The 27,086-nt window shown below is 44.0% G+C and overlaps 1 protein-coding gene across 2 annotated transcripts in view; it reads left to right on the top strand.

Moving 5' to 3' along the window:
* Positions 1-24,862, top strand: part of LOC138299630 (protein HEG homolog 1-like) — a 412,852-nt gene extending 387,990 nt beyond the window's left edge. For both annotated transcript variants that reach the window (XM_069238061.1, XM_069238062.1), the window contains one exon: positions 21,896-24,862. In XM_069238061.1, the coding sequence (XP_069094162.1) occupies positions 21,896-22,018 (123 nt within the window). In that variant the 3' untranslated portion in view covers positions 22,019-24,862. The remainder of the gene's footprint in view (positions 1-21,895) is intronic.
* Positions 24,863-27,086: the final 2,224 nt, after the last annotated feature.

The raw sequence follows: 27,086 nt of genomic DNA, 5'->3' as shown, positions 1-27,086 counted from the left end.
CTTGTACAGTATCTGGCCCATGGTCTCCTGGGAATGGTGGTATGCTCCCAGGATGTTGGTGAGTGCCTCGTGGAGATTCGGTTCTCTGGGCCTGTCCTCCCCCTGTCGCACAGCAGTCCTCCCAGCTTCCCTGTTATCCTATGCCTCTGTCCCATGAACCATGTGCCCACTGCCACTACCCCAGGTCCCTGATTGTCTTGGATTTGTGGGATTGCATGGGGTCCCTGTAGTGGTGGAAACACTGCTGATTGACTCGTCCTGGGGGCAGTGGTATGGGCCCGCTGGGTGGGTGCTGTGCTGGTGTTTCCTGAGGGTGGAGGCTCTGTGGTGGTATGGGACAGTGGCAGGGTAACCGACTGTACAGAGGTCCCTGATGGGCCAGGTTGGTCATTGTGATCCAGGCGTGCAGAGCTGCTGTCATCACTGTGGGCCTCTTCTTTTGGGGGACTGAATGTTGGTGGCACCTCCTCTCCGGTGACGTTGAGTGGGTATCCTGTGGGGATAAAAATGCAGTGTTATTGTGTCTGCATGTGCCATCTTGTGCATGGGTGTGCTTCCCTGTATGGTTGTGATTGCCCTGTCAGCTTTGCCTTGTGTGCGTGTTGATTTTGTGGGCTAGGTGATTCTCTCTAATGGGCATGCTTTAGTGATGTGTGTCCATGCAGGTCTGTGATGGGTGTCCATGCATAGGTTTTGCATTCAGGGCTTGTTATTGGGATTGGTGGGTTGTGATAGTGGGGTATTTGTGAGGTGGTGGAGTGATGGGGTGAGGGTAGGAGTTTGTGATGGCATGCAGGTAGGGTGGGGGATATAGTAGTAAAGATTTAACTTACCAGAGTCCAGTCCTCCTGCTACTCCTGCGAGGCCCTCAGGATGCATTATTGCCAAGACTTGCTCCTCCCATGTTGTTAGTTGTGGGGGAGAAGGTGGGGGTCCACCGCCAGTCCTCTGTACGGCTACCTGGTGTCTTGCAACCACAGAACGCACCTTCCCCCGTTGGTCGTTCCACCTCTTCCTGATGTCATCCCTTGTTCTGGGGTGCTGTCCCACAGAGTTTACCCTGTTCACAACTCTCCGCCATAGCTCCTTCTTCCTTGCAATGGACGTCTGCTGCATCTGTGATCTGAATAGCTGTGGCTCTACCCGGATGATTTCCTCCACCATAAACCTTAGCTCCTCCTCTGAAAACCTGGGGTGTCTTTGGGGTGCCATGGATGTGGTGTGAGTGGTATGTGTGGGGTAATGTGTTGTGGTGTGTGCTGTGCGGTGCGTGGATGGTGTATGGGCGATGGTGTTCTGTGGCTCAGATTGAGTGGGTGTTCCTGCCTTGTCTCTCTCTCTGTTGGCAATCTTTTTTTTCGTTGTAAGGGTTGTTGGTAATGTGGGTGCATGTTTTATAGTGGTGTGAGTGTGTGGTGTGTGTATGTGTGTCAGGTGTGTGTAGTTTGAATTGTCCAATGTGGTGTAGTTTTGTTAATCTGTGATTCGTGGGTCTTGATATTGTGGGCATATTCTAGTTGGCCTAACGGTGTGGGTTTTGGTACCGCCAGTTTATCACTGACCTTTGGTCTGGCGGACTTGTGTGGGTGTCTCTTTAGTGGCGGATTTCTGTGTGTGGGTCATAATACCCGTAGCGGTATACCGCCGCGGTCATCGTATGTTTGCGGCCGTCAGCATGGCGGTAGGCAGCATTTAGCGCCAAGGTTGTAATGAGGGCCATAATACCTTACTTACTGCATCCTGATGATGCACAATCACATGCTACCAGGGTGAAAATCAAATGGGAGTAAATATTAATGTTTTAAATAGAACCAGATAAGGGCCTACTACATCACCAGATACCATAATACTCAACCAACAAAAGTAAAAAATATAAAAACTAATATATATTGGCCGGATTGTAAAGACCAGGTAGTTGAAAAAATGTAAATCTGCTATTCATATTGACATTGCCTTACTCACAGGAACTGTGAAATACCGATAAATAGGCTTCAGACACGGAATAATCACTACATCCCGGTGCTCCAATGACCAGTTGCACCGACAAGGAGCAGAAACCATTTAGGTCACCATATTGGAAATCCAAATACTAATCAACCAATGAAACAGTTTTTGTAAAGTGCAGCTACTCACGCATGAGGGTCTCAAAGCGCTGGAGAGGAGGGGAGGGCCACGTCTTGAGGTTCTTCCTGAAGATGGTGAGTGGTGGGCTTTGTCTGAGGTGCAGAGGGAGGTTGTTCCAGCTCATTGCTGGTCCAGCATACCAACAGAGAACTGAGAACCAACACTTATATGTGTCAGAAAATGGATACTTAGTGTGACACAATAAAACAAAAGGAGACATGATAAACTACCAGAGAGGTATGTAAAACAGTGGCATAATAATCCATATAAATGTGTAAGTGAATATGCAGAAGAATGTGTAAAAACACATCAAAACCATCCAGTATGTACATAACATATCTCCTGTATAAGTGGGGACATAACAATTAGGGTATATGTGGTATAGCATATCTCCTGCATGAGTTGGAACAGTGAAGACATTATATTAGTCAGCGAGTGATATGCAAGGGACAAAAGATGCAAAAGCTAGTCGTGAGATATTCTATAAAAAACAAAGTCAAAATGTTTCATAAATATATTAGCCATGCACGGATAGAGGAAAACTTTGCCCTTATACAAAGTTAGTATTGGATCAGAACAGTGACAACACAAAGTAGTAGTCATACATGATGAACACACGATGAAACAGAGAGAAACTATACATCCAAAAATGCATGTAATTCTCTATGAGTATTCAGTCCTTTATCCACAGCCTGTAATCTGATAATCCATCTAGTTTAACATTTTCAAAATTCCTTGTTTCTGTCGCCTGCTCTTGGATGACTAAGGATCTGAGTAATACCATGAAACTTGATGTTCAAAACTTCTGAATCCCTATGCATAGGACTGTAATGTATTGTTATCGGATAGTTCTTGTTATTGTTCCCAGTGGCTCTTATGTGTTCCTGAACCTGTTCCTTAGGCGGTCGGATAGTGCTACTCACATATATTTTCTAACATACACAATTGATGCAGTAAACAGTAAATTTGGTATTACAATTAATGAATTATTTTACATGGTAGACTTTCTTTGTCTTATATGAAAAAGTTACGGTTTTATCAAGTGCGAACCGACAAGTAATACATCCCTCACATTTAAAAAATCTCATAGGCCTGATGGGCAGCCACATCCTAGGTTTGTCAGGTGTGATGTACATTTGGCAAACATATGTTATATACCTTACATCAAGGTTCATGGTGTAATAAGGCGTTAAATATGAGGTAGTATTATAGTTGCCAGATGCTGCATAGGCATTGGATAATATGGATGTACGTTTACTTTTTGATATCGCATATGTACATATGATACCTCCTGCCTTATTATATAGAGCTGTGTGCACGTGGATATTCAGCCGATGTTCTTTACACATGATAATGTGTGACCTGCCTACTCTTGTCCTCTATACTCAATAATTGCACGGTTATTTGACTCTTATCAGAGAAAGTAATTGATTGCAGAGACAAAGGGATGTTTTACTACATGGTAACTTGTGGCTTGTTTATTCTTGCTTTGTTTTCAAGTGACTGCATTTTGCCTATCTTACATTAGGAACTGTGTAGTAACTAATCGTTTTTATTGACAGGAGTGGGACGTATCATGGTCCCATTATCTCACAATCTGACTACGGACTTTTGAATTTATTTGCCTTCTTGACATTTCAGAAGTGAAGTTTATGTACGGATTCCTTCAGATTTACTTTTCTTAACGTTGAGTGCTATGCACAAGTACTTACATAAGAGTTTCTATCATTATTCCTCAGTCTTTGTTTTCCATTCTTCTGTTGTTTCTATCTGGTTCTCTTGGTCTTTTTCTTTTTTTTGGTTATGTTGGCAAGAATTTTGAGTCTGCCATATGGCTAATAGTCAGTATATTGCATTACAGCTTGCCTATGAGTGGATGATCATCTATATCATCGCATCTTATGACATTACTTTATGGTAGGTTCGGACTTTGTTGGTTAGTGACTTTATTTTATTACTGGTGGTAGTCTGCACATTTCATGACACGCTCTAGGATTCACCTTCCTTTTCATCACGGGTTCACAACCTTTTTCCACATTCCTTTCAATGGTCTTTCTTCACCATATTTGGGTGCCTACCTTTTTGGCTATGGTTGTGGTGTAGGTCTTTATTCTTCTCACAGGGCTATGGTTATGGTTGGATGTCATGTCCTCATTAAAGTAATACATCTTGAACATGATTATATGCCCATTTCTGTACTTTACAGCCTTGAAAAAGTCACATTAGTGACAAAACACATGATGGCTGTTAATGACCAAATTGATAACGAAGTACTGATTCAGCATGATTGAAATTGTTGAAATTCCAATCTTGCAATAAAGAAGAATTCGCTTTTCAAGAAAGACTGGTCCAGAATCTTTGTGACTTCAAATGTATACAAACAATATCTATTGGGACTGAGATTGAGTGCTGTGGTTAGACCTTGGTATTTGCTAATAAAGGGTATCTGGGATCACAAAGTCAAGCTGTACATCACTAAACACCACAGAAAGTCGCATAAGCTCTTTTCCCTCTCGAAGTGGAGGACCCATGTGAATTTGTACTGTGCAAAGAAAAATGCTGATCTAGCTTCGCAACTATTCCTGCACTGAGGATTTCACTGACACTGCAAGTATTAAGAATCTGTTTGAATTTCAAAAGGTACTCTAGAGGCCATCAAAAGATGCCACCATTTTGTATAGTAACGGTGAAAGGGTGCCCAACCACCACCTGGAACAAGGGGCATTAAATTATAATTAAGAACAGCTCTTCCTTGCGGCACAGTTGACATTATAAATCACAAGTGATTACTCAATAGATGATTCTGATGACAATTGTTAACAATGCAATTAAACCATCATAAGAACGAATTAGAGGTGACACATAGCCACTCAACTGTTATATATGCAGAACATTTAATGCATCTTGGCCATGTTATTCCAGAACATGTAAAGTTTAGATGAGTATAGTAAACACTTGCAAAATACAAAGAGCAATGGCCTAAATCAGTACTTACCAGGATTATTTGTTTGAGTAATTTAAATTCATAAGCATCAACCATGGGGAATCCATTCAGTAGTGTTCCATTTGCTCTTGGAGTGAAAGGAATTTCGACCTGTCACAATTTGGACAGCCATCATCAGGTCAAGGAGTTTCAGAGAAAACAATTACAGTCTGGGGAACAGGAAAGTAAATGCGTTGATATTGCTGGAGAAAAGGGCAATGGTACCAGTACCAAAGATATAGTAAGGTCAGGTCTGTACTCGTTTATCTTTCTGGTAAAGAAATTATCCAGGGAATAACAGCTGATAAGAGACTTAAAAGACTTCAATTTGTATCAATAATCTAAACAGTATATCACACCCTGCAGATCTGCATACACATATAGATATATAAGTTGAATTGATCTGCACCAGATTTGGAACCAACAGGAATAGTCAATGTTAGACCTGACACCCTTAGGGTGGTCTTCCCACCAACGTTTTGCACCTACCTCTTCTACTTTGCTGACCTCGTTTTTGCTGGCTTTAGGGCTCTGTACTTCACCACTGCTAACCAGTGCTGAAGTGCATGTCCCCTCTCCTCTAAACATGGTAATATTGGCCTATCCTCAGTTGGCATATTTAATTTACTTATAAGTCACTAGTAAAGTGCACTACATATGCCCAAGGCCTGTAGATTAAATTCTACTTGTGGGCCTGTTGCACTGACTGTGCCACCCACTTAGGTAGCCCTATAACCATATCTCAGGCCTGCCATTGCAGAGCCTGTGTGTGAAGTTTTGCACTGCCATGTCAACCTGGCAAAGTAACCCTTTTGCCAGGCCTAAACCTTCCCTTTTTATACAAGTGTGTCACCCCTAAAATAGGCCATGGACACCCCAGAGGCCAGGGTGCAATGTATTTAAAAGGCAGGACATATACTTTTAAATGTTACTTGTCTTGGTAGTGAAAAAATGGTCAAAGTCCTTTTTCACAACAGCCAGGCCTATCTCTCCTATAAGACAACATTGGGATTACCTTTTTACATTTTATAATTCCCAATCTGGAAGAGATACGTTTTTCAACTTTGGTGTCTTTGGAATCACAGTTTAAAATCACAACTTGTGGTGAACTCAGATTTTAAAATGTAATTCTGGAAATGCCACTTTTAGAAATGTAGCATTTTCCTACTTAAACTATTTGGTGCCTGTTGCCTGTCTCTGATCACATGTCTGGGGCGGTTGAGCTTTGTGTATTCCTCCTAGACAGCCACACACAGTGGGAGCTTAGGTGTGACCTGATGGGCCATCCACATCCTGATGGGCCATCGTGGGCAGAATTTGAAGAAGGAGCTGGGCACAGTCTTGTAATTGCACCCGAATAGGCTGTGTCCTGCCCCCATGCAAAGGGCTGCATAAACCCATGTAGTGAGTCTGGAGGCAGGGCAGGAGGGGTGGGACCTCTGTGCAATTCAAAGGCCTGCCTTTGATATTTTCCCCACTTCAAAGGCAAAACTGGGTATAAGTACTAGATCTCTGACACAACCAACTCAGTACACTCCTGGACCTATAGCTAGTCTGCCAGGAAGAAGGACAGTTGTGCTGATACAAGGACTGTCACTCTGCTGGGCTGTTACTCTGTTAGACTCCTGCTATGCTGTGCTGACCTGCTACCTGCTGACCTTTTACCTGGAAGTGAGAAGGACTGGACCTGCATCTCTCTAACCCAGAACTCACAGTGACTTCAAGGGTCACCTTATTGAACTCTTAGGGACATAAAAGATTCCCAACCCACTTACACCTGGACTCTGCCATCTGTTTCTCTACCCTGCTAAGTGGTGCCACCCCAGTCCTGGACCCTCAAAAGTGAGCTTAAGGTGCTTGCTTCAGCTGAAACGACGCATCACTACTGCTGCGCAGATCAGAATCGGTGCATTGGCCCCCTTGCATGGCATGGAGTTAACACATCGCCTCTCCAGCGTGGTTAGACCTTGGCTCATCATCTTCAGAACCAACATATCTCAGACCCAACGCATCGCAGCTGTTGCGTGGAGAAAATCAGTGCATCTTCGCTATTGTGTGGGAAGGATCAATGGTTCGCTGCCACTGCAGGGATCAACACTGATGCAGTGCTTCAGCCTGCTTCCCACATCTTCTATGTCCAGGATTAAGGTACCAGGTGTGGTATTTTTTTGTATGGTGTTTCCACTATTTTACTGTTTGAAGTGTTGCACAAATACTCTACATATTGCCTCTTAGTTAAGTCTGACTACACCCCATATAATTAGATCACATAGGGGGTCATTCCTACCCTGGCAGTCCGAGACCGCCAGGGTAGGGGACGGAGGAAGCACCGCCAACAGGCTGGCGGTGCTTCTGGGGCTATTCTGACCGCGGCGGTAAAGCCGCGGTCAGAAAAGGGAAGCCGGCGGTTTTCCGCCGGCTTCCCGCTGCCCCTGTGAATCCTCCACGGCGGCGCTGCAAGCAGCGCCGCCATGGGGATTCTGACCCCCTTCCCGCCAGCCTGGCTCTGGCGGTTTTCACCGCCAGAACCTGGCTGGCGGGAATGTGTGTCGTGGGGCCCCTGGGGGCCCCTGCAGTGCAACTGAAAATCGCGACGGGTGCAACTGCACCCGTCGCACACCAGCAACTCCGCTGGCTCCATTCGGAGCCGGCTTCCTCGTTGCTGGTGCTTTCCCGCTGGGCGGGCGGGCGGCCTTTTGGCGGTCGCCTGCCAGCCCAGCGGGAAAGACAGAATGACTGCCGAGGTCTTTTGACCGCGGTACGGTCTTCTGGCGGTTCCCGCCAGGCGGGCGGCGAACGCCGCCTGCCAAGGTAGGAATGACCGCCATAGTTCTTCCTCCTTTGTTTACCCTAAGATCTGTACAACATTTGGGTTTTGCGATTTAGAGGTTGAAAGGCAGGGGCATAAGGGCTTTAAAAAATGGTAGGCCTCTGATTCAGTTGCTAATTCTATCTAAGCCTCCTGAAGAGAATCTAATTGTAAAGTGTATAGTAACCACTTGGCCTCTTTTTCATGATGATGTATATATAAAGATGTTTCTCCTGTTGGGTGTTCCTCCAGAACACATCCTGAAATTCCTACAAAATGGATTCAACAAGGGTTGCTCGATCTCCGCCGTGAAAGTACAATGGACATCTATTTAAGATTTTCGTTCACTATGGGATTTCCTTGAGGAGTTGAGAATTTACTTTTCAAGAGTTTGAGAGCTTGAGACCTAAGATGGGAAATATCTTTTTAGCTTGGAATCTTGTGTTCATTTTGAATTCATTTTAGAAAGCCCCTGAATGTAGTATGTAAGCTCTGATAGCTGTAGTTACTGCTAGATGTTTGGGAGAATGATCTACATTGATGTATAACCATCCTTGTCTTAGAATATTTCATGATCATATGGTTTTGAGGTTAAGACCAAACTTTGTACCAAAGGTCAGTTTGGTGTTTTACAGATCACAGGAGATATTCGGTTTTAGTCTAACTTCTAAATCCAAGCGTCCAAGATCAGTTCAAACTCACTCTGCAAGAGGGATTGGTACTTCATTGGCAGAATGTGGTGGAGTATCTTTTACAGACAGGGTCTAAGATACAGTTTGGTATGAAAGTCTTGAGTTCAAGGAATGTATGATTCATGTCTAATCAATTAAATGTATTTTCTGCATGATTCCTGTTCAGTTTTACACAGAGTTGCTTTGGAATATCTTCAGCAGTAAAATAATGGGATGAGGAATGTGGATGAGGAAGATAATTCTTGGATGACTAACAATGGTATTCATTACTCCGATTCCACATTGCTCATCCCAGTATTTACAATCCCAACCTCCCACTTTAGGGATGAAGAAGGGTAATTAGGGGATTCATGCATCAGGACACAATGTGTTCATTATTCCCTTTATTAGTTAAAAGGGTGGTGTTCTTATATGTTTAGAGAGGGGTGCCTTGGGTGAGATGGGGCCTCATGTCTGGAATAGCAAGTACTGGGGCGTGGATTGTGGAACTGAAGTTATTCAGCGTACCTTGTTGGCATATTACCAAGGGGGACCCTGACATTTGCGATAAGATACACGATCATCCTGGTATAACTTTTCGACACTGTCTATCGTTAATTTGCTAGCTCAAAGTTACTTCAAAAGTAAAACTGAGGGTTGGCGAAGTTCACTACAGAAAGACTTTTGGAAGTGTCATAGCTGTGCATCGCGCAGACGTGGGAAAATGTACATGAATATGAAAATCACATTTTTGTTTTACGTACTTGAATGTAATTCAGGGCAAGGATGCCGTGTGTGTATTTGTCTTGCTTGATAAATCCTTACATAACAGAACAAAAGCTTTGTCACCTGAAATATAATGATTGACCCAGACAGGATAATGAACTTTCTGTATCTAGGGTGATGCAATCAGAGGCGTATAAAAACGAAGTAGGACCCTCAAACCCACCAGTATTCTCTGCCTCTGTTATAATATACTATTTTACACCAAGAGACTTGGGTAAATACATAAGTTAAAGTATACAAGCCCACTAGAGTGCGAGTTTTTAGGTCACCAATGACCACAATCGTAGTACGAGTGAAATCCACTGATGGACAGATTGCTTTATAACAGTAAAGTGTATTATTATGCCCACTAGAGGGCAGGTTAGGCTTACAAAAGAACGAGCTTTGGCCTTCTGTACAAAAACAAAAGTCCAACGTAGTAGATGGAAAAAGTATTTAACCCCTTCGCTGCCAGGCCTTTTCCCCCCTCAGGTGGCAGGCATTTTTTTGGCTATTTGGGGCAGGGCGCGCTTAGACCCTCATAACATTTTGTCCACATAAGCTACCAACGCCAAATTTGCATCCTTTTTTCCAACATCCTAGGGATTCTAGTGGTACCCAGACTTTGTGGGTTCCCCTGAAGGACACCTAGAAATTAGCCAAAATACAGTGAAATTTTAGTTTTTTTTTAAAATGGGAAAAAAGGGCTGCAGAAGAAGGCTTGTGTTTTTTACCCTGAAATTGGCATCAACAAAGGGTTTGCAGTGCTAAAATGACCAGCTTCCCAACTTTCAGGCACAGGCAGACTTGAATCAGAAAACCCAATTTTTTAACACAATTTTGGCATTTTACTGGGACATACCCCATTTTTATGATTTTTTGTGCTTTCAGCCTCCTTCCAGTCACTGACAGAAATGGGTGTGAAACCAATGCCAGAAACCTAAACATTTCTGAAAAGTAGACAAAATTCTGAATTCAGCAATGGGTAATTTGTGTAGATCTTACAAGAGTTTCCTACAGAAAATAACAACTGAAATAAAAAAATATTGAAATTGAGGTGAAAAAACAGCAATTTTTCTCTACGTTTTCTCTACGTTTTTCTCTGTAACTTTTTCCTGCAATGTCAGATTTTTTAAAGCAATATACCGTTATGTCTGCTGGACTCCTCTGGTTGTGGGGATATATAGGGCTTGTAGGTTCATGTTAGAAATGGGGTTTCTGGTTGGCTAGGGTATGCACCTCAGCCAGGCAGAACTTACCCACTCTAGTCAGGGCAAGGGAGTTACACGTCCAAGATAACCCCTGCTCACCCCCTTGGTAGCTTGGCACGAGCAGTCAGGCTTAACCCGGAGGCAATGCGTAAAGCGTTTGCACAACACACACATACATGTGACGCAATATCCCCACCACAAAGGAAACACAACACCAGATTATATGAAAATATACTGTATTGTACACAACGTCATTATTAGACCAACATCACATAACAGTACTATCCTGCTACCTTAGCAGTTGTCAGAACGTTACACATTAGTTACTCTGCAAACTAGCAGTAGTCACACATAACACACAGGTTACTCAGTATTCTGCAACATAAGCAGTAGTCAGGAAACACGTTATCACATTAGCACACTTGTCACAAGAATATCATAAAACGCCCATAGTAGGAACATTAGAAAATCTATGGCAAGTTAAGCAAACATATTAGCAAGTCATGCCCATAGAAGGAACATGTGCACACATATGTAAAAGCATCATAGTACAGGCAGGTAATATAACACAATTAAGAAAGTCTGTAGAAAGAACTTTAAATCATGATTATATTTGTCCATTTAAAAGTACCTGTTCTGATGCAGAGGCACTTCTAGTGCCTAAAACGAATAAATGGGGCCCCCGGCGCTCTTCTGCGCAAAACGGGGGCCTCCCTAAACTTGGCAAATAGAGAGGGGCGGCACGCACCCTCTCTGTTTCCTTGGCGGGCCCCTTCTGGGACCCGTGCTCATTGGAGGGCCCCCCGGGCCGCCACCGGCCCTCTCCAAGGGGGGCCCAAGTCAGGGAAATCCTTGGGTTAAGGAGGGGGGCGCCGCGCACCCCCTCCAATCTGCGAGCGGGCCCCTCTGGGGGCCCGCAACCTCCTGGGGTCTCCCGGGGCCTCCGTCGGCCCTTTCCGAGGGGGAGACCCCTTTAGTACCAGGCTGGCCCACGCAGGGGCCCTGAGGGGTCTGGAGGGGGAAGCGAGCCTCCGATGAGGCTGCCGCCCGTTTCCCAGGTGGCCGAAGCCTTCCGAGGCTTCGTTGAGCGAGGGAGAGGTGTCCTCCTCTCCCCTCGCCTTTCCGACGGCGTCGAGGCTTTTCAGGCGAGGGAGGGGCTTCCTCCTCTCCTCTTGCCTCCGACGAAGCGCGGGCCAAAGGCAGGGCCTTCTGGTGCCCCGGGGGCGCTCCTTGGAGCGATCCCTACCCCGGGGGCACCGCTAGGAGCAGGCTTGCTCCTGATTCTTTTAAAAGGTGTTTTTTTCTCGTGCCCCGGGGGCACAGAGTTGAGCGCGATCCTCGCGCTTGGAAGCACACAATTAACCCGGCTGCGGCGGTGATCCGGGGGCTCACAATACAGCGCTTTTCACAGCGCTAAGGTAAAATCAGCAGCCTGGGCTGCAGCGGTGATTCTTTCTTTGCAAAAAGAAAAGCGCTCTTCAAAGGGGGTATGGCCATTTGAAAAAAAAAGTCTTCCCTGGCCTCTGGTGGGCTTTCTGCCCCCGTGGGGGAAGATGGGCCTTCCAAAAATAGGTCAATCTGCCCCCAAAGGGCCCCCATGGGGAGCGACCCTTGCCCAAGAGCTGCCCCCCCAAACAAAACACACACGAATCCACGGTGTCTAGAGGTTTCTGCCACTTTTGTGGGCAGATTGGCCTAACAAAAATAGGCTGATCTGCCTCTAAGGTGGGCAGAAATGGCCTAAATACAATTTGCCCCACAGGGGAGCGACCCTTGTGTAAGGGGTTGCTCCCCATACATAAAAACATAAAGTAAATAAAAATATATATATATATCCCTGGTGTCTAGAGGTTTCTGCCCCCCCTGGGGGCAGATCCGCCTAATTATATTAGTCCGATCTGCCTCCGGGGGGGGCAGAAAAGGCCTAAAAATATTTTGCTACCCCGGGAGCAACCCTTGCCTAAAGGTTCGCTCCCCAAACATAAAAAAATAAAAATAAACCAAAATTTTTTATCTCTGGTGTCTAGTGGTTTTCTGCCCCCCCCTCGGGGCAGATTGGTCTAATAATATTAGGCCGATCTGCCCCCAGGGGGGTAAGAGCTGCCACTCCCCTTATGCGCAAGTATGAAAAAAATCAATAATCTCTGGTGTCTAGTGGTTTCTGCCCCCCCCCCCAGGGCAGGTCCACCTAATTATATTAGTCCGATCTGCCTCCGGGGGGGGGCAGAAAAGTCCTAAAAATATTTTGCTCCCCCTGGGGAGTGGCCCTTGCCAAAGGGGCTGCTCCCCTTATACGTTAGCATTAAAAAAAAAAAAATCCCTGGTGTCTTGTGGTTTCTGCCCCAAGGAGGGGCAGAAATGGCCTAAAAATAATTTGGCCCCCCGGGAGCAACCCTTGCCTAAAGGTTCGCTCCCCAAACATAAAAATAAAAAAAATAAACAAAAAAAATGAATCCCTGGTGTCTAGTGGTTTTCTGGCCCCGGGGGGGTGAGGGGCAGAAATGGCCTAAAAATCATTTGGCCCCCTGGGGAGTGGCCCTTGCCCAACAGGCCACTCCCCTAATGCGCAAGTACAAAAAAAAAGAAATAATCCCTGGTATCTAGTGGTTTCTGCCCCCTCTGGGGGCAGACCGCAAGGCCGATCTGCCCCCAAGAGGGGCAGAAATGGCCTAAAAATCATTTGCCCCCCTGGGGAGCGGCCCTTGCCAGGGGGTCGCTCCCCAAACAAAAAAAATAAAATAAAAAATAAAAACTATCCCTGGTGTCTAGTGGTTTTCTGCCCTCCACCCCTGGGGGCTGAAATGGCCTAAAAATCCTTTGCCCCCCTGGGGAGCAGCCCTTGCCTAAGGGGCCGCTCCCCTTATGCTCAAGTACGGAAAAAAAAAAAATCCCTGGTGCCTAGTGGTTTCTGCCCCCTCTGGGGGCAGACCGCAAGGCCCATCTGCCCCCAAGAGGGGCAGAAATGGCCTAAAAATCATTTGCCCCCCTGGGGAGCGGCCCTTGCCAAGGGGCCGCTCCCCTTATGCGCAAGTATGAAAAAAATCAATAATCCCTGGTGTCTAGTGGTTTCTGCCCCCCCCTGGGGGCAGATCGCAAGGCCTATCTGCCCCCAGGGGGTGCAGAAATGGCCTAATAATAATTTGCCCCTCTGGCGACCCTTGCCTAAGGGGTTGCTCCCCAAACATAAAAAAATAAAAATAAACAAAAAAAAATATATCCCTGGTGTCTAGTGGTTTTCTGCTCCGGAGGGGGGGGGGGGGGCAGAAATGGCCTAATAATAATTCCCCCCCCACCCCCACCCCCGGGAGCGACCCTTGCCCAAGGGGTCGCTCCCCAAACAAGTTTTTTTTTTTTAAACAATAAATAAAATTAACCCTGGTGTCTAGTGGATTTCTGCCTCCCCTGGTGGCAGATCGGCCTAATAATATTACCAAGCTGTACCTGGCTGAAGATCCCTAACTCGGGTAAAACCGACCCTGAGTTGCTTGTGGTACGGTTCAGGGAAGACCTGGCCTGACAGTTCAGGCTGGGCTTTTCTCATGAGGAGCAGAGTCAAGACTGATTTGGATATTACTGTGTCCAAACTGAGGTGGATTGGTGGCCAAAAAATTATGGATTGGGGTGCAGCCCAAGCGATTGCCAGTGGCTGAGATTAATTCAAGCATTCCTTCCATCACCTTGTTGTTTTTGCGGTAGTTAGCAGAGCATGGCGAGGGCGCAAGTAATAGTTACTTGAGATAACTATAACTGGTGAATTTATATTTATAATATTTTATTACCATACTTAAAGCCACCCTCCTGCCGAAGGGGGTTGACCCTGCAGCCGACCCCCACACTCATCCAAACTCCTCTCCGCACCCAATTCTCACCCTCTATATATAGCGCAGATTTATCATCTTTCTTTTTACATGGTTTATTATTAGATTTTGGAGGTGAAAAATGTGAAAATAAATAGAGATATATCATTTTTTAAATAAAATAAAATAATACAAATATGTCTGTTCTACCTTTTAACATTTTACACCCCACAAAATGTATTGGTAAAAATAACCATATAAAGGGCTTGTATTTTATGTGATGCTTGTTAAGCACATATAATGCAACCACAGGCCCCACGGTGGCACTGTAATTCCAGCTGTAGAGCAAAAGCTCACAGCCTGTAAAATGCTTTTGAAAAACATGGTACATTCATCAGGGGTTGCGGTCTCAATGACCCAGGACACTTACTTTTTTCTAGTGTTGCTGGGGGGCTATAGAATGCCCTAAAGCCACCTCTGCTTAAATATATCCTGCGCCTCCCCTCCAGGCCCTCACACACTCAAGGGGGGATTATGAAAGGCTTTTAAAAAAACTTTTGCCACAGATTATCGGAAACTTTGTGAATTACTGGCTAAATAAAAAAACAGAACATTTTTGGCCCCAGTCCAAGGGGGTCAGGGTATCCATACCCTGCCCCATTGTCTTTTGTATGTGTCCAGAGTCTATAGATGGCTACCAACATTTGCTGGTTGATGTGGGGGCAGCCAATCAGATCTCAGGATAAGACCTGGTGGCTCCATGCATCCTCTGCACTGTGATACATAATTTTGTTTACCTTAATTTTCCAAAACTGTTGAATAGCTGTACACCAAAACACAAAACAAGCATTATTCTGGACCTAGATCTAGCTGCCTGACAAATTTGTTGTAAATCCATTCAGCCATTTGGGCTATAGCTGTGTGTAAAGTTTCTAAGGAAAAATGAATGGGGAAAACTTGTTTTGGGAGCCCCCATTTTTCTCGGCCCCCACTTGACCAATGACCTCAAAACTTTCCATGTGTAATTTAGTGAAAAAGTGGCATTTTTTGGAAAGGTACGTGGAGATTCATCAAACCATGTCACAATAATTAGCAACACAAAAACTATGCAAAACAGTGGCAAATGAGGTAGATTCTCTATCACTCCTTTCAAATGAGCCAAGGCTAGTGAGACTAAGAACATCCCACAACATGCTTTATTCCCAGATTATGGAAACCTTGTGCTTAGTAAATAAAGTTGGGAAGAAACCACCAAAGGTGGCAGCTTGGTACAACGAAGAATGCAGAAAGGTGGCGGGCAAGCTGTTGGTGGCAGCTAGATCCAACCCTCAACAGGGTTTGGTGAGTTTTAGGGCCAGATATAGACAAACATTGGAATGTGCCAGGAGGGAATGAGAAAATTCCCTTTCGGCCTCTCTCTCACACTGCCATGATAGGAAAAGATAATAAGGTTTTTTGGAAGAAAATAGGGATATATTTGAATGGCCTGAAACCTGCTCTTGAATTTTTTGTCCAGCCCAGGGGAAGGGTGAAAATGAGGAGGATCCGAATTTATTGACCCTGACCAATAATGATGAGCAATATGCTCTCAAATTTTCTCTTAAAGAAACCCTTGCGGCAATCAGTTCATGCATTCCAGCTAGAGCTCCAGGCCCAGACAGGATTCTAAAGGACTTATATTTGGAATATCCAGAAGTGTGGGGCACTTATATTAATATCAGGTGGTGTTCTGTGCCCTTATTCGTACTTTGGACTAAGCTTTCCATTTCATCTGTATCTTTTGGAAAGAAGTGACACTTAGCAAGGGTAAGTTCTATGTTGTGTTAGTGGGCTTGCGAACAATATTTGATTTGGTGTCCAGGAATAAATTATGGAAGGTGCTGGGTGAGATGGGAATCCCGCCTGATTTCTTGTCCATTTTACAGAGAATCTGTGCAGACAATTAGACTCAAGTAAGGTTGGGTGAGGATGGCCAGCTTACTGAGCCTTTCAGGATCAGGCGTGGAGTCAGACAGGGATGTTTCCTAGCCCCCACTTTGTACTGGCATTTTTTACATGGGATTGTGGACTTATTGGGTAGAGATGAGTGCGATGCCCCTAAGTTACAGGGGAGGAAGATACCGGTCTTACTATTTACCATTGACACCTTATTGTTATCTAAATCCTCCCAAGGGCTCCAACAGTTATTGAATGATTTTAAACTTTTTTGTGATGAGCATGGGTCAGAGCTTAATGATACTAAGACAAAGTACAAGGTTTTCTTGAAGGGTACCTTTAAGCCTTTTTCCAGATGTATTTATGTTGGGGAAAATCCCATCAAATTGGTTCCATTCTTTGACTACTTAGGCATAAGACTCACTCCAAACCTGTGCTCACTCCAAACCTGTGCTGGAGTAATGGGATGGAAGAGAGAGAGAGAGAGAGTGACAGGACCGTAGGGGGAGCCTAAAGGCCCTCGCGGTCCTAGCTGGCTCCCGCATCCTGTGGGAGCCGGCATTGCCCCCACAAGCAGAGAGCTGATTAAATAGCAGATCCTTGCTCGTGGGAGCAGTGTTTTCATCTGTCATCTTTCAGGGATAGAGATGAAAACTCTGCTTTCTGCAAGTACAAGCTGTTTGACTTGCTGAAACTGTCAAAGTGAGAGCAAAAAGGTATGTCCCACGGGTGGGCAGCCCTGGGGGGTGGCAGTCCCCAGGGCCTTGGTTGACTCCTCGAGAGGTACGCACAGCCCCCTTCCAGCATAAAATAGCCCCGGGCAGGTGGTGGTCTCCAGGGATGCAGGGGTAGGGGGTTGCATTCAGCATAATTAAAGCCCTGATCCCCGAGGCATCAAAATGCCCTGGGAGGGGAGTCCCATGCATCCCCCTCCTTTATTTGAACATGTCCCTGGGACCTAGCCCACTCGGGGGCTTTACAAAAAACAAGCGCAAAGTCCACACTTGTTTTTGGTTTTATTGCTGTGAATTTGTGATGTAGTCAAAAACTTTTCAAATAAGTGTTTTTTGGCCCTGGCGGTGTCCCCCTGGAATCCCAGTACCAGAGCTAAGGGTTCAGAGTGTCACTACCCTGGTCCCTTTTCATTTTCTCTCCCTTTTTTCTGGGACTCGGCTAAAGTCGAGTCCCAGGATGGCTGCCAACATGTTGACAGCCAGTCAGAGCTCCGTGCACGAGCTCTTCTTATTCGCGAAATTGTCAGGGAGGATCCGTTACCCTGGATATGCAAATATATTTTCCCTTTTGTATCTTAAAAGCTACTGAATGGATTTACACCAAATAACCAAAAACACAATCTGCAGAACAAAATGTAGCTTTCTGCCAAATTTGGTGCAATTCCATCCAGCAGTTTGGGCTGTAGTTGTGTTAAACACTCCTATGGGTATAAACATGGGAAACACACGTTATTTGACCCCCCCCTTTTTCTCAGCCCTCACCTGACGGATCACTCCTAAACTTCCTTGTTGCAACAAATATCACGGACGCACATTTGTTTAATAAATTTCGTGAAGATTCATCAAATGGTGGCACACTATAGGCTAGTCACACTTTTTCTATGGAAACATGGTCCTAATTATAGCTACCTAGTGGCAACTGCCACTAGGTAACATATATATAAATATATGTGTGTGTGTGTGTGTGTGTGTGTGTGTGTGTGTGTGTGTGTGTGTGTGAAAAAACAACGGTAAAAGTAACGTTCTAGTTAGATGTGATAAAAGTCTGTTTTTGTTTAAAAAAACTTAGAAATTCACTGAAAAAACAAAGGTGAAAGTAACATAGTTAGGTGAATATGTGAGTGATAACATTAATGTTTTATACTAAAAACAAAAACTTAACTCACAAGTTATAGTTGGCTCTGTGCAACCGTCATGCACTGCTTATGACCTCACATATCACATTACTCATGACATGTTCTATAACATCACCTTGGCATCACTGATGGCATCTCAAATTACATCACTAATGAAATAATCCAAGCTTCTTTTGTACACATTAGTCTAAAAACTAGTGTAGCATTAGTGGCCTGAAAGTAAGTGCAACATAGCTAAAAATAACATGAAGCATCATTAATGATACAACTCCCTTAGGTGTTATGTGTTATGAGCACCATTGACCCTATCCCATACACTTTCCTGGTAGCCTAGTTCACATTAACATTCAACCACTGAAATACAGGAAACCCTCATGGCACACTGTGTTCAATATTTATACGACTGTTCAGAGAAAGCCAAGTTACTCAAGAAACTCAATGTCTGTTCCAAACTTAATGCAATACTATGCACAGCTTTTATCTGTATCAAATCCCACACAGTACCCTACCCTCCTCTACTTATGAAATGTGTCCCTAGGGGCCTATAATTCTTCAGGAATGGGGGATGTGCTTCCCCTTCTCTTATGAAATATGGCCCCGGGTGTGGGCTCCTCATTGCCTGTAGCAGCCTGGGGAGGGGCATCATGTGCCGCCCTCCCCTTAAATAAACCATATCACCCTGGGCCACCATTTGTTTTGTTTTTTACAATCCTGTGGGAATCCTGCAGGTTTGTGGCAAAAATTGCCCTTTTTTTGCATTTTGGCCTCTTGGGGGCCTCTGGGTCCCACCCCTTTGGGACCTATGGGGGCTGAGTATCCCTAACCTGCTGCACCCTTATATCTTTTTCCAAACTTCACTTCAGGACAGGAGACTTAGGGCCTCATTACGACCCTGGTGGTCATAAGACCGCCGGGGTCACGGTGTAGGTCGAACCTCCGCCAAAGCAGTGGTCCGGCCTCCACATTTGCAACTGTGGTGGAGTCGCCACGGTCACACCGCCGAGACCGCCAGGATGCCGACACCCTGGCAGTCTCAGCAGTCTCAATCTGCAAGGGAAGCACTGCTTGAAATGCTGCCCTGGGGATTACGAGTCCCCTTTCTGCCAGCCTGTGCATGGCGGTAGTCCCGCCATGCAAAGGTTGGCAGAAAGGGGGTACCAATGGCCCCATGGGGTCCCCTGCACTACCCATGCACTTGGCATGGGCAGTGCAGGGACCCTCGTGGACAGCTCCGTAGTGCTTTTGACTGCCCGAATTACGGGCAGTGGAAAGCGCGGCGGGTGCTACTGTACCTGCTGCACTGCCACATTGCCACCTACTCCTAATCGAGCCGGCGTCAATGTTAAGGCCCTGTTCACCGCAGGGCCTGCGGGCAGAAATGCTGTTTTTGCCTGCCGGCCCTTTGGTGAACTTGTAATAGGGTAAGCAGTGTTCTGGCCGCACTAGCCATCACGTGGCACTACAAGTTAGGCAGGCGGCCTCCACCGCCCGCCAAACTCATAATGAGGTCCTAAGTCCCTGAGTCCAGTGATGGGTGCCAGTAACATTTTTCTCATGTTGCTGGTAGCCACTCAGAGTGCTTGCTCCTGCGGGAGTCTGATTCCAGCCAGAGCAAGATGGCCCAGGGGACAAAAGCTCCATGGGCCAATCAGAGCGGTCTGTTTTGAAATGATGCTCCCTCTAGAGCAGTGGTCTCCAAACTTTTTAATGCCGCGCCCCCCCAGTTGGAAAATAAAAATCATTGGGCCCCCTCAGAATTTTTCACAATTATTTTATAAAGATGGCAATGTTTAAATATGTCTAGGCCCATTTAAACATTGCAGTTAAGTACTGTTACTTTTTGTAAAATGCAATAACATGCTTCTGCTTAAAGCAAAAGCCTGTTATCTGTATAATGCTTCTTTTGGCCAGAGTCTGGCGCCCCCCCCTATGATCACTTGGGGCCCCCCTAGGGGGGTCCGCCCCCCAGTTTGAAGACCTCTGCTCTAGAGTCTCTCAAGCTTCTCACGGACCCAACCACACACATATACAAATATTTTTTGACCTTAACTTCTCAAAAACTACTGAATATATTTACACCAAATCACACAAAGTGAAATCTGTGGAACAATTGGTGTAATTCTGTTTAACAGTTTTTGCTTTAGCCGTGCCTAAAGAAGTCTATATAAAATGCATAGAGATTTTGCGTTTTAGGAGCCCCCTTTTTTCTCGTCCTCCGTTTGATATATCACCCCAAAAATTTCCATTCACAAATTAGTCAAAAATTTGCATGTTTTTGGAAAGTTTGTGAAGATTTGACAAACTAGACTAAAGTGATTAGCAGCACACAAAACTCTTTTCCTATGGAATAGCTGACCTAACTAGAACTACCCAAAGGCAACTGCCCCCAAGGTATTATATTTAGGACCATATTTCAATAGGAAATTGATTTTTTGGCTTGCTAATAACTTTGGAGCCATTTGACTGAGCTTCACATAACTCATTTATTAATCCCTGCTCTGGAAAGAAGTGTCCTGTATGCCTTTCATGGGCTAATTTAAATAAATCTGATGTATGAGGGTACCCCAATCTGGGCAGGGTACCAAAGCATAGTATTATGGGGGGCTGCAGGGAGTACAGTATCCCCCCCAGAAATACTTAAAAAATATAACCCTGTGTTTACTGGGGTCTATATAACATGGACCCAGGAAACGTTGATAATTTTTTAAGCATTCCCAAACTTGGAGCTTTTGCTCTACAACTTGGAAATGCAGAGATCCCTTGTGGTAGGTTTTATACCTGCATTATCTGGCTTGAGAAGTGTAAAATTAAGAATCTGACACTTGTTCAGTGTTGCTTTGACTACAAAACAACATTGAATGTATGTTGACAGACATTGCAGTGACCTATTCCAGTAGGCCTGCCTTTTATATATGAACAGCGAGACATTAAAACAAAACTAGAAATTCAATGAAAAAAAAACAATGACTAAAGTGACAGTTATCATTTGGTTTCAAAAAAGGCCTAGAAATTCACTGAAAACAACAAAGGTTGAAGGGATATCATTAAATTATAGTTAGGTGAAAATGTCAGTTTAAACATATCATTGTAAACAAACAAATCCACTGAAATTCACCAGTTATAGGTATCTCAAGTAACTATGACTTGTGCCCCAAAGTAACTGTAACTTGCACCCCCTCCATGCACTGCGAGTTACCCCCACATATTAAATCACTCATGGCAAGTTCCATTGCAAAACTGATGACATCATTGCAATATCTGAAATGAGGTCATCGATGACAACACTGTGCATATATATTAGAAGTGTTTTAGTCCAACCAATAACCCCTTTATAGCATATGATTGTGGTTGGATAATACAGAACTTTGTATGTGCCTTCTGTGGCTCCATAATTAGTACTAAATGTCACTGTGGGCGCACTTATAATGGCCTCTTTAGTTTCCTCACTATGAATACCAAGTACACCTCTGAAAGCTCTGTAATAAGCCTCACCTTGGGAAACATTGCAAGCTTGATTTATATTTAGCACTCTATACCACACTTCTGCTATGTCTAAGAAAGTTAAATGGTAAGAGGTAACCAATTCATGGATCATCCGTCCATTTCTGCACATTTCTTGTGCAATTGTTCAAAATCGACCTATCACATGTTTTTTAAAACTAATACATATTGTAACAGTGATTTACTTTGACCTGTTTTTCTAATATTAAGCCTGTTTTTCTGCACTTAGGTCAACCCTGAAGATTCACGAATGGAAGGGGATCTGAAGACATTCTCCAACACAAACCCCTCTCGATATTCGTATCTCTGCCACGGCCAAACTAACCCTTATTTTGTGAATGAGGAGAAATAGAAAAAAGTGTGTTCTAGGCCCTTGCTTTGGTTTGATCCTTTCTCACTAAGTATTGCAGCATGGCTATGTGCCGTCTTAAAAATAATCAACTAGTAAGGTGCACGGAGCCATGGTGCGGGCTTATCAGCTACTGAAAAGTGAAATTCACCGCTGTAGCCAAAGAAATTATATATATTTTTTACAAACTGTTGGGCACAAATTCAAACTTGTTTTCTTGCCATTAGATTGACTTGTAATTGTCTCTGCTCTTAAAAATTCACTTGAACAGATTAAAGGCCACCGGCCAATTTCTTTTGTTGTACCTTCTTTTCAGAAGGCTAGATAAGCCTGGGCGAGCACAAATTATTGTTGTTCCTCACTGTTCCAGTACCACCCATACTTTTTAGATAGGGAGGTAAACCAGACTGCTAGACCTTTGGTCTTTTCTGAAAAAATGTCATTCACAGCATAAAATTATATTCTTACAAAATATTTAGGGGATAAAGGTTTAATGTAACCATTAGCAAAGACCTTTTGTGGGAACGTCTAAATGGAAACACAAGGAGTAAGAAAAGTTTAATTAGCAAAGCATGGGTGAGGATCAAAAACATACACTTCCTCTGTCTCTTTCTTTGAAATAGTAGCCCTAACTTTAAGTATGAACTGTCGAAATTTGTCAGACTGCGAATAAGGTTTCCACATTTCAAGTATTTCATCAAACAGAACCTCTTTGATACATGAACTCTGCCAAAAAAGTAGCAGAATCCTCAAAAAACATTTTTCATCTTTTCAATTATCACATAGTTAATTGGGAGAACTTCAGACTAGAGCTGTCAATTCTGCTACTTGGTCTATCTGTACTAAAGCCAAGAGGATGAGAATTTCAGTGGTCAAAGTGGCTACCTGAAGTGAGCTAGTAACTTTTTATTTTTAAAAAAGGTAGCAATTGTAACCGTCTCAAACTCAGCCGCCCTACCAGGGAATCACCTCTTGAGAAAGTGCCATTCTTCAATAAGTCGGTACTTGTAGCATCCACTGGACTCTTTATCTGGTACCTGCAGCACTCAAAACATCTGAAAGGAGATGTACAGAGACATCAACATGTTCCTTCTAAATAATGGATGTGTATGTCTCACACAAAACAATGTCTCCCATGTATTTGACAATTCGTAAAGTGCAAACCACACACTTGATCAGAGTTCTGAAGTCCGCCATGTGACACGCAGCGCTTTATAAAACTCTTTAGCTATGTTTATACATTTTATTTTGGAGATTACATAGCTGCCCCAAATAAATCATCCTTATTATCAACTCTCTTGATCAGTTTCACAAGGGTTAAAAGCTGAGCCTTCCATGTTAGGCTTCTAACTTTTAACCATCCAGTTAGAATAGTACTTTAGTAATCACTGAATTAATTCAGCTCCATTACAGACTCATTAGAGTTTTGGATAGGAATTGATTCTGATGTGCACTTTTTTGGATCTAACTTAAGTGCGAAAACTAGAAAATAAAGGAACGCGCGTGTGTGTGTGTGTGTGCATCTCTTTCATGTTTACTCTTTAAAATAAATATTCAAAAACACAGCGGTTCACCACAGGTGAAATAATATGTTCAACCCAACGAATTTTTTTGGGGTTGAGTTTCTCTCAGTTCTTTTCCCACAAAGGTATTTCTATGTAGGTCCCATAAAACGGAATGATTTAAAAAAATATACAATCATTAAGAATTTAATTGGACGTTATCATCTGGACATTTCTGGTAATAGTACGTGATTTAACTTGTGGTTAAAAAAAATAAGACAAGAGTGATGGGTAAAATACTTGAGGCAATCTCAGTCACCGACAATTAATGCGGGCCACATACCAGTCCATTGATTTTTTCGCTGACTGCCTTACTAAAGCCAGGGACATTTATATAAAAAGAGCTAGGGTCCATCTCGAACAGGTACAGTAAAGTGCCAGTAGGCAACATTCTGTCTGAACGAGAGCACACCCAAGCCCAGCCTGCTTTTGGCTGTAGTGCCTTGACAGAAGAGTGCAGCTCCATGCCTGGGCACAATCTTCAATGTAGTTGGTGTGTGTGTTTGTATGTACGTGGTGTTTGTTTAGCCCAAAGGCAGCAGAGCACTCATTGGTACCGCAGTTAATCTCAGCCCATAGTAATTACTCTTCATAAATGGTGGCTGGACTAGACAAAAAGTGGAGGTGCTGAGGTATCATACTGAGTGGCATAGGATAGGGTTTGTTGGAGTGCAAAGCAACTAACACTAACGGGCCAATGACAGCTGGCTTGAGCAACAGGAGACCTAGCAAAGGGCAGAAGAAGCAAATACCTGTAGCCACATATACCACTAACATATATACTGCTGCAGGTTGCACAGGATTGTGTGTACTTTTAAAGAAAGATGTCAAAGGGATGTCCGTATCCTCTTCTAAAATGTCCTACGATCGAAATCCATGATGGAACAGGATGTCTCCACTGGTACTGCCCAGTACATAAATTGCAATTTTGCTATCAGTTTAAACTCATCTCACGCAAATCCTATCTAGTCCAGATTTTTTGTTCCTTGCGTATGTCTTCTTTTTTTTAAATCCGTTTTTCTATTTCACTACATGTTATTTAAAAACAAAATGCCACTTCCTGCTTGGAGAGATAGTGCCTTCGATTTCTTGCTGTCTGTTCTTTTCTTCATGTGCTCTGCTGAAGCTGTGTTACAATGCCAGAGATTACCTAGAAGGTGACAAATTACACATGCTCAGGGGGAATTGAGGACAGAAAATGAAATGTTCTGAGTGGGGATTTTGCTTTTGGTTAACTGTTCTTCTGACAGAAAATGTAAGATAAATATGAGATTGTTGTCATATATTTAGACTGCCTGGCCTCATTTCCTTTCACGCCAAACATTTATTTATTTCAATTTTATTATTTAAATGCAATATCTGCTGTAATCCCACGCTCATTTATTTATTTGTGCATTTTTCTATGGTGTCACTGCAGCGCATGCTATGTGGGCACCTTACAGAGAACTATGGATATGTATTCATAATATGCTTACTGAAAACAATTTAAATTCAGCAACAAAGAGCAGAGTGAAGAAAGTGAAGGGGAACCTAAAGGATTAAATAAATGAGAAGGTCGAGGGATCAGTAAGGTGAAGGGGAGAGCGACGAGAAAGGGGAGAGGCAGGGAGACGGTAGGAAGAACAAGACTTTTACAGGAGAAGATGGCAAGAATAACACAAGGTGAGTAAATGGTTAAACAGGAGATTATCAGAAAGTTGAAGACAGACATCTCCAAGTGGAGGAGCATCAGATTCAATCAGATTGTTGCTCAGATGTTTACTGTAGGAATGTCCTAAATCCATTCTGGAAGGACAAGATATCAGGAGCCAAACTTATTTTGGGCAGGACATAGTTCAGTAAAATTTCAGCAGAAGATGTGTTGTTGAGCCAGCTTAAATCTCAATTTCGAGGATTCAGGAGTGAGAGTCGTCTTGCATTGGGATGTTCTAAAGCCCCTACTGGTTTCTTGTCAAATGGAAAAACCAAGGTCCTAGTAATGCGTAATGCAAGCCAGGTGAGTTTCTCAATTGTGTGAGTATATGGCTACTGCTTGTGTTAGAAATAGGGTTCTTGGTTGGCTAGGGTAGGCACATCAGCCAGGCAGGAACCATCACTCTACTCAGGGCAAGGGAGTTACTCACCCAAGATAATCCCTGCTCACCCCCTTGGTAGCTTGGCACAGGCAGTCATGCTTATCTCAGAGGCAATGTGTAAACACTAGTGACACAATAAATACACCACAAGGAAAACTCCACAGTAAGTTATATAAAAATAAATGGTATTGCATAAACATACGCTGTAGGCCATAACTACATGAATCAGTATTACTCTGCTAAGCAAGCAGCTGTCAGAACATCACATTGACTCACATAGATCATTGGTACCCTCCTAAACAAGCACTTGTTAGGTTATCATCATTACACATAGAAACATTTCCATATTGCATTAGTCATCAGTATACCAAAATAAATGCATATAAAATGAAACATTCCCAAATGGCACGTCAGGAGAAAAACATTTTGGAAGAAACACTACGGTGCATATCACATGGCCCTGAAATACAGCATGACATACATCAATCTCATACATAACTGTTAGAAATGGGGTCTCTAGTTGGCAGAGGTATTCACCCTTGTCCAAGTAGGGACCACAATCGTAGTCAGGGTAAGTAACACAATCCAAATGATCCTGTGCCCACCCTCTAGTAGCTTGGCACTGAGCAGTCAGGCTTAACTTAGAAGGTAATGTGTAAAGTATTTGTGCAATAAATACCCCACAAGGAAAACTCCACACCAAGTTATATAAAAGTAAACTGCATTTCATAAACATACGTTGTAGACCAAAACAACATGAATCAGTAATACTCTGCTAAGCAAGCAGCTGTCAGACCATCACATAGATCATTAGTACCCTGCTAAACAAGCAGTTGCCAGTTCATCATCATTGCACATAGAAAGTGTGGGAACTGGCACCTTGTTGCAGTACCCCCGCCCCACACACACACACACACACTTTTTGCCTGGTTTCTGAATGCAACTTGGACTGGAGTGCACCGAGATCCTGCTAACCAGGTTCCCAGTGCCAGTGTTCTTTCCATAAAACGAGGTAAACGTAATTGGATACACCTTTAGTTTCCACTATAAAGCCCTAAAAAGGTACTTAGGTACCCAGGTCAAGGGGTACTACAGGTAAGCCCCTGAAGGCAACAGCACTGATTATGCCACTCTCAAGTGTCATGCATCAAGATGCACCCAGCACTGCCATAGCAGGCTGAGTGTCCTGGTGCAAACCCAAAATACAAACATGACATGGCACACTCCCTCTGTGCCCTGTCTATTCTACACTGCATGTGTCAAGGGTAAGTCACCCCTCTATCAGACCTTGCAGCCCTAAGGCAGGGTGCACCATACTATATATGAGGGTTTAATTGCATGAGCAATATGCCCCACTGTGTCCTTGCCAAATCTGCAAACCAGCTCCTTTTCCAAGTGGCCCATATAGGTGGCCCTGTGCCTGTGCCAAGAACC

Source organism: Pleurodeles waltl, chromosome 6, assembly GCF_031143425.1.
Source record: "Pleurodeles waltl isolate 20211129_DDA chromosome 6, aPleWal1.hap1.20221129, whole genome shotgun sequence".
NCBI lineage: Eukaryota > Metazoa > Chordata > Amphibia > Caudata > Salamandridae > Pleurodeles > Pleurodeles waltl.
Note: the sequence above shows the minus strand (reverse complement) of the source record. Positions and strands in the feature narration are given on the sequence as shown.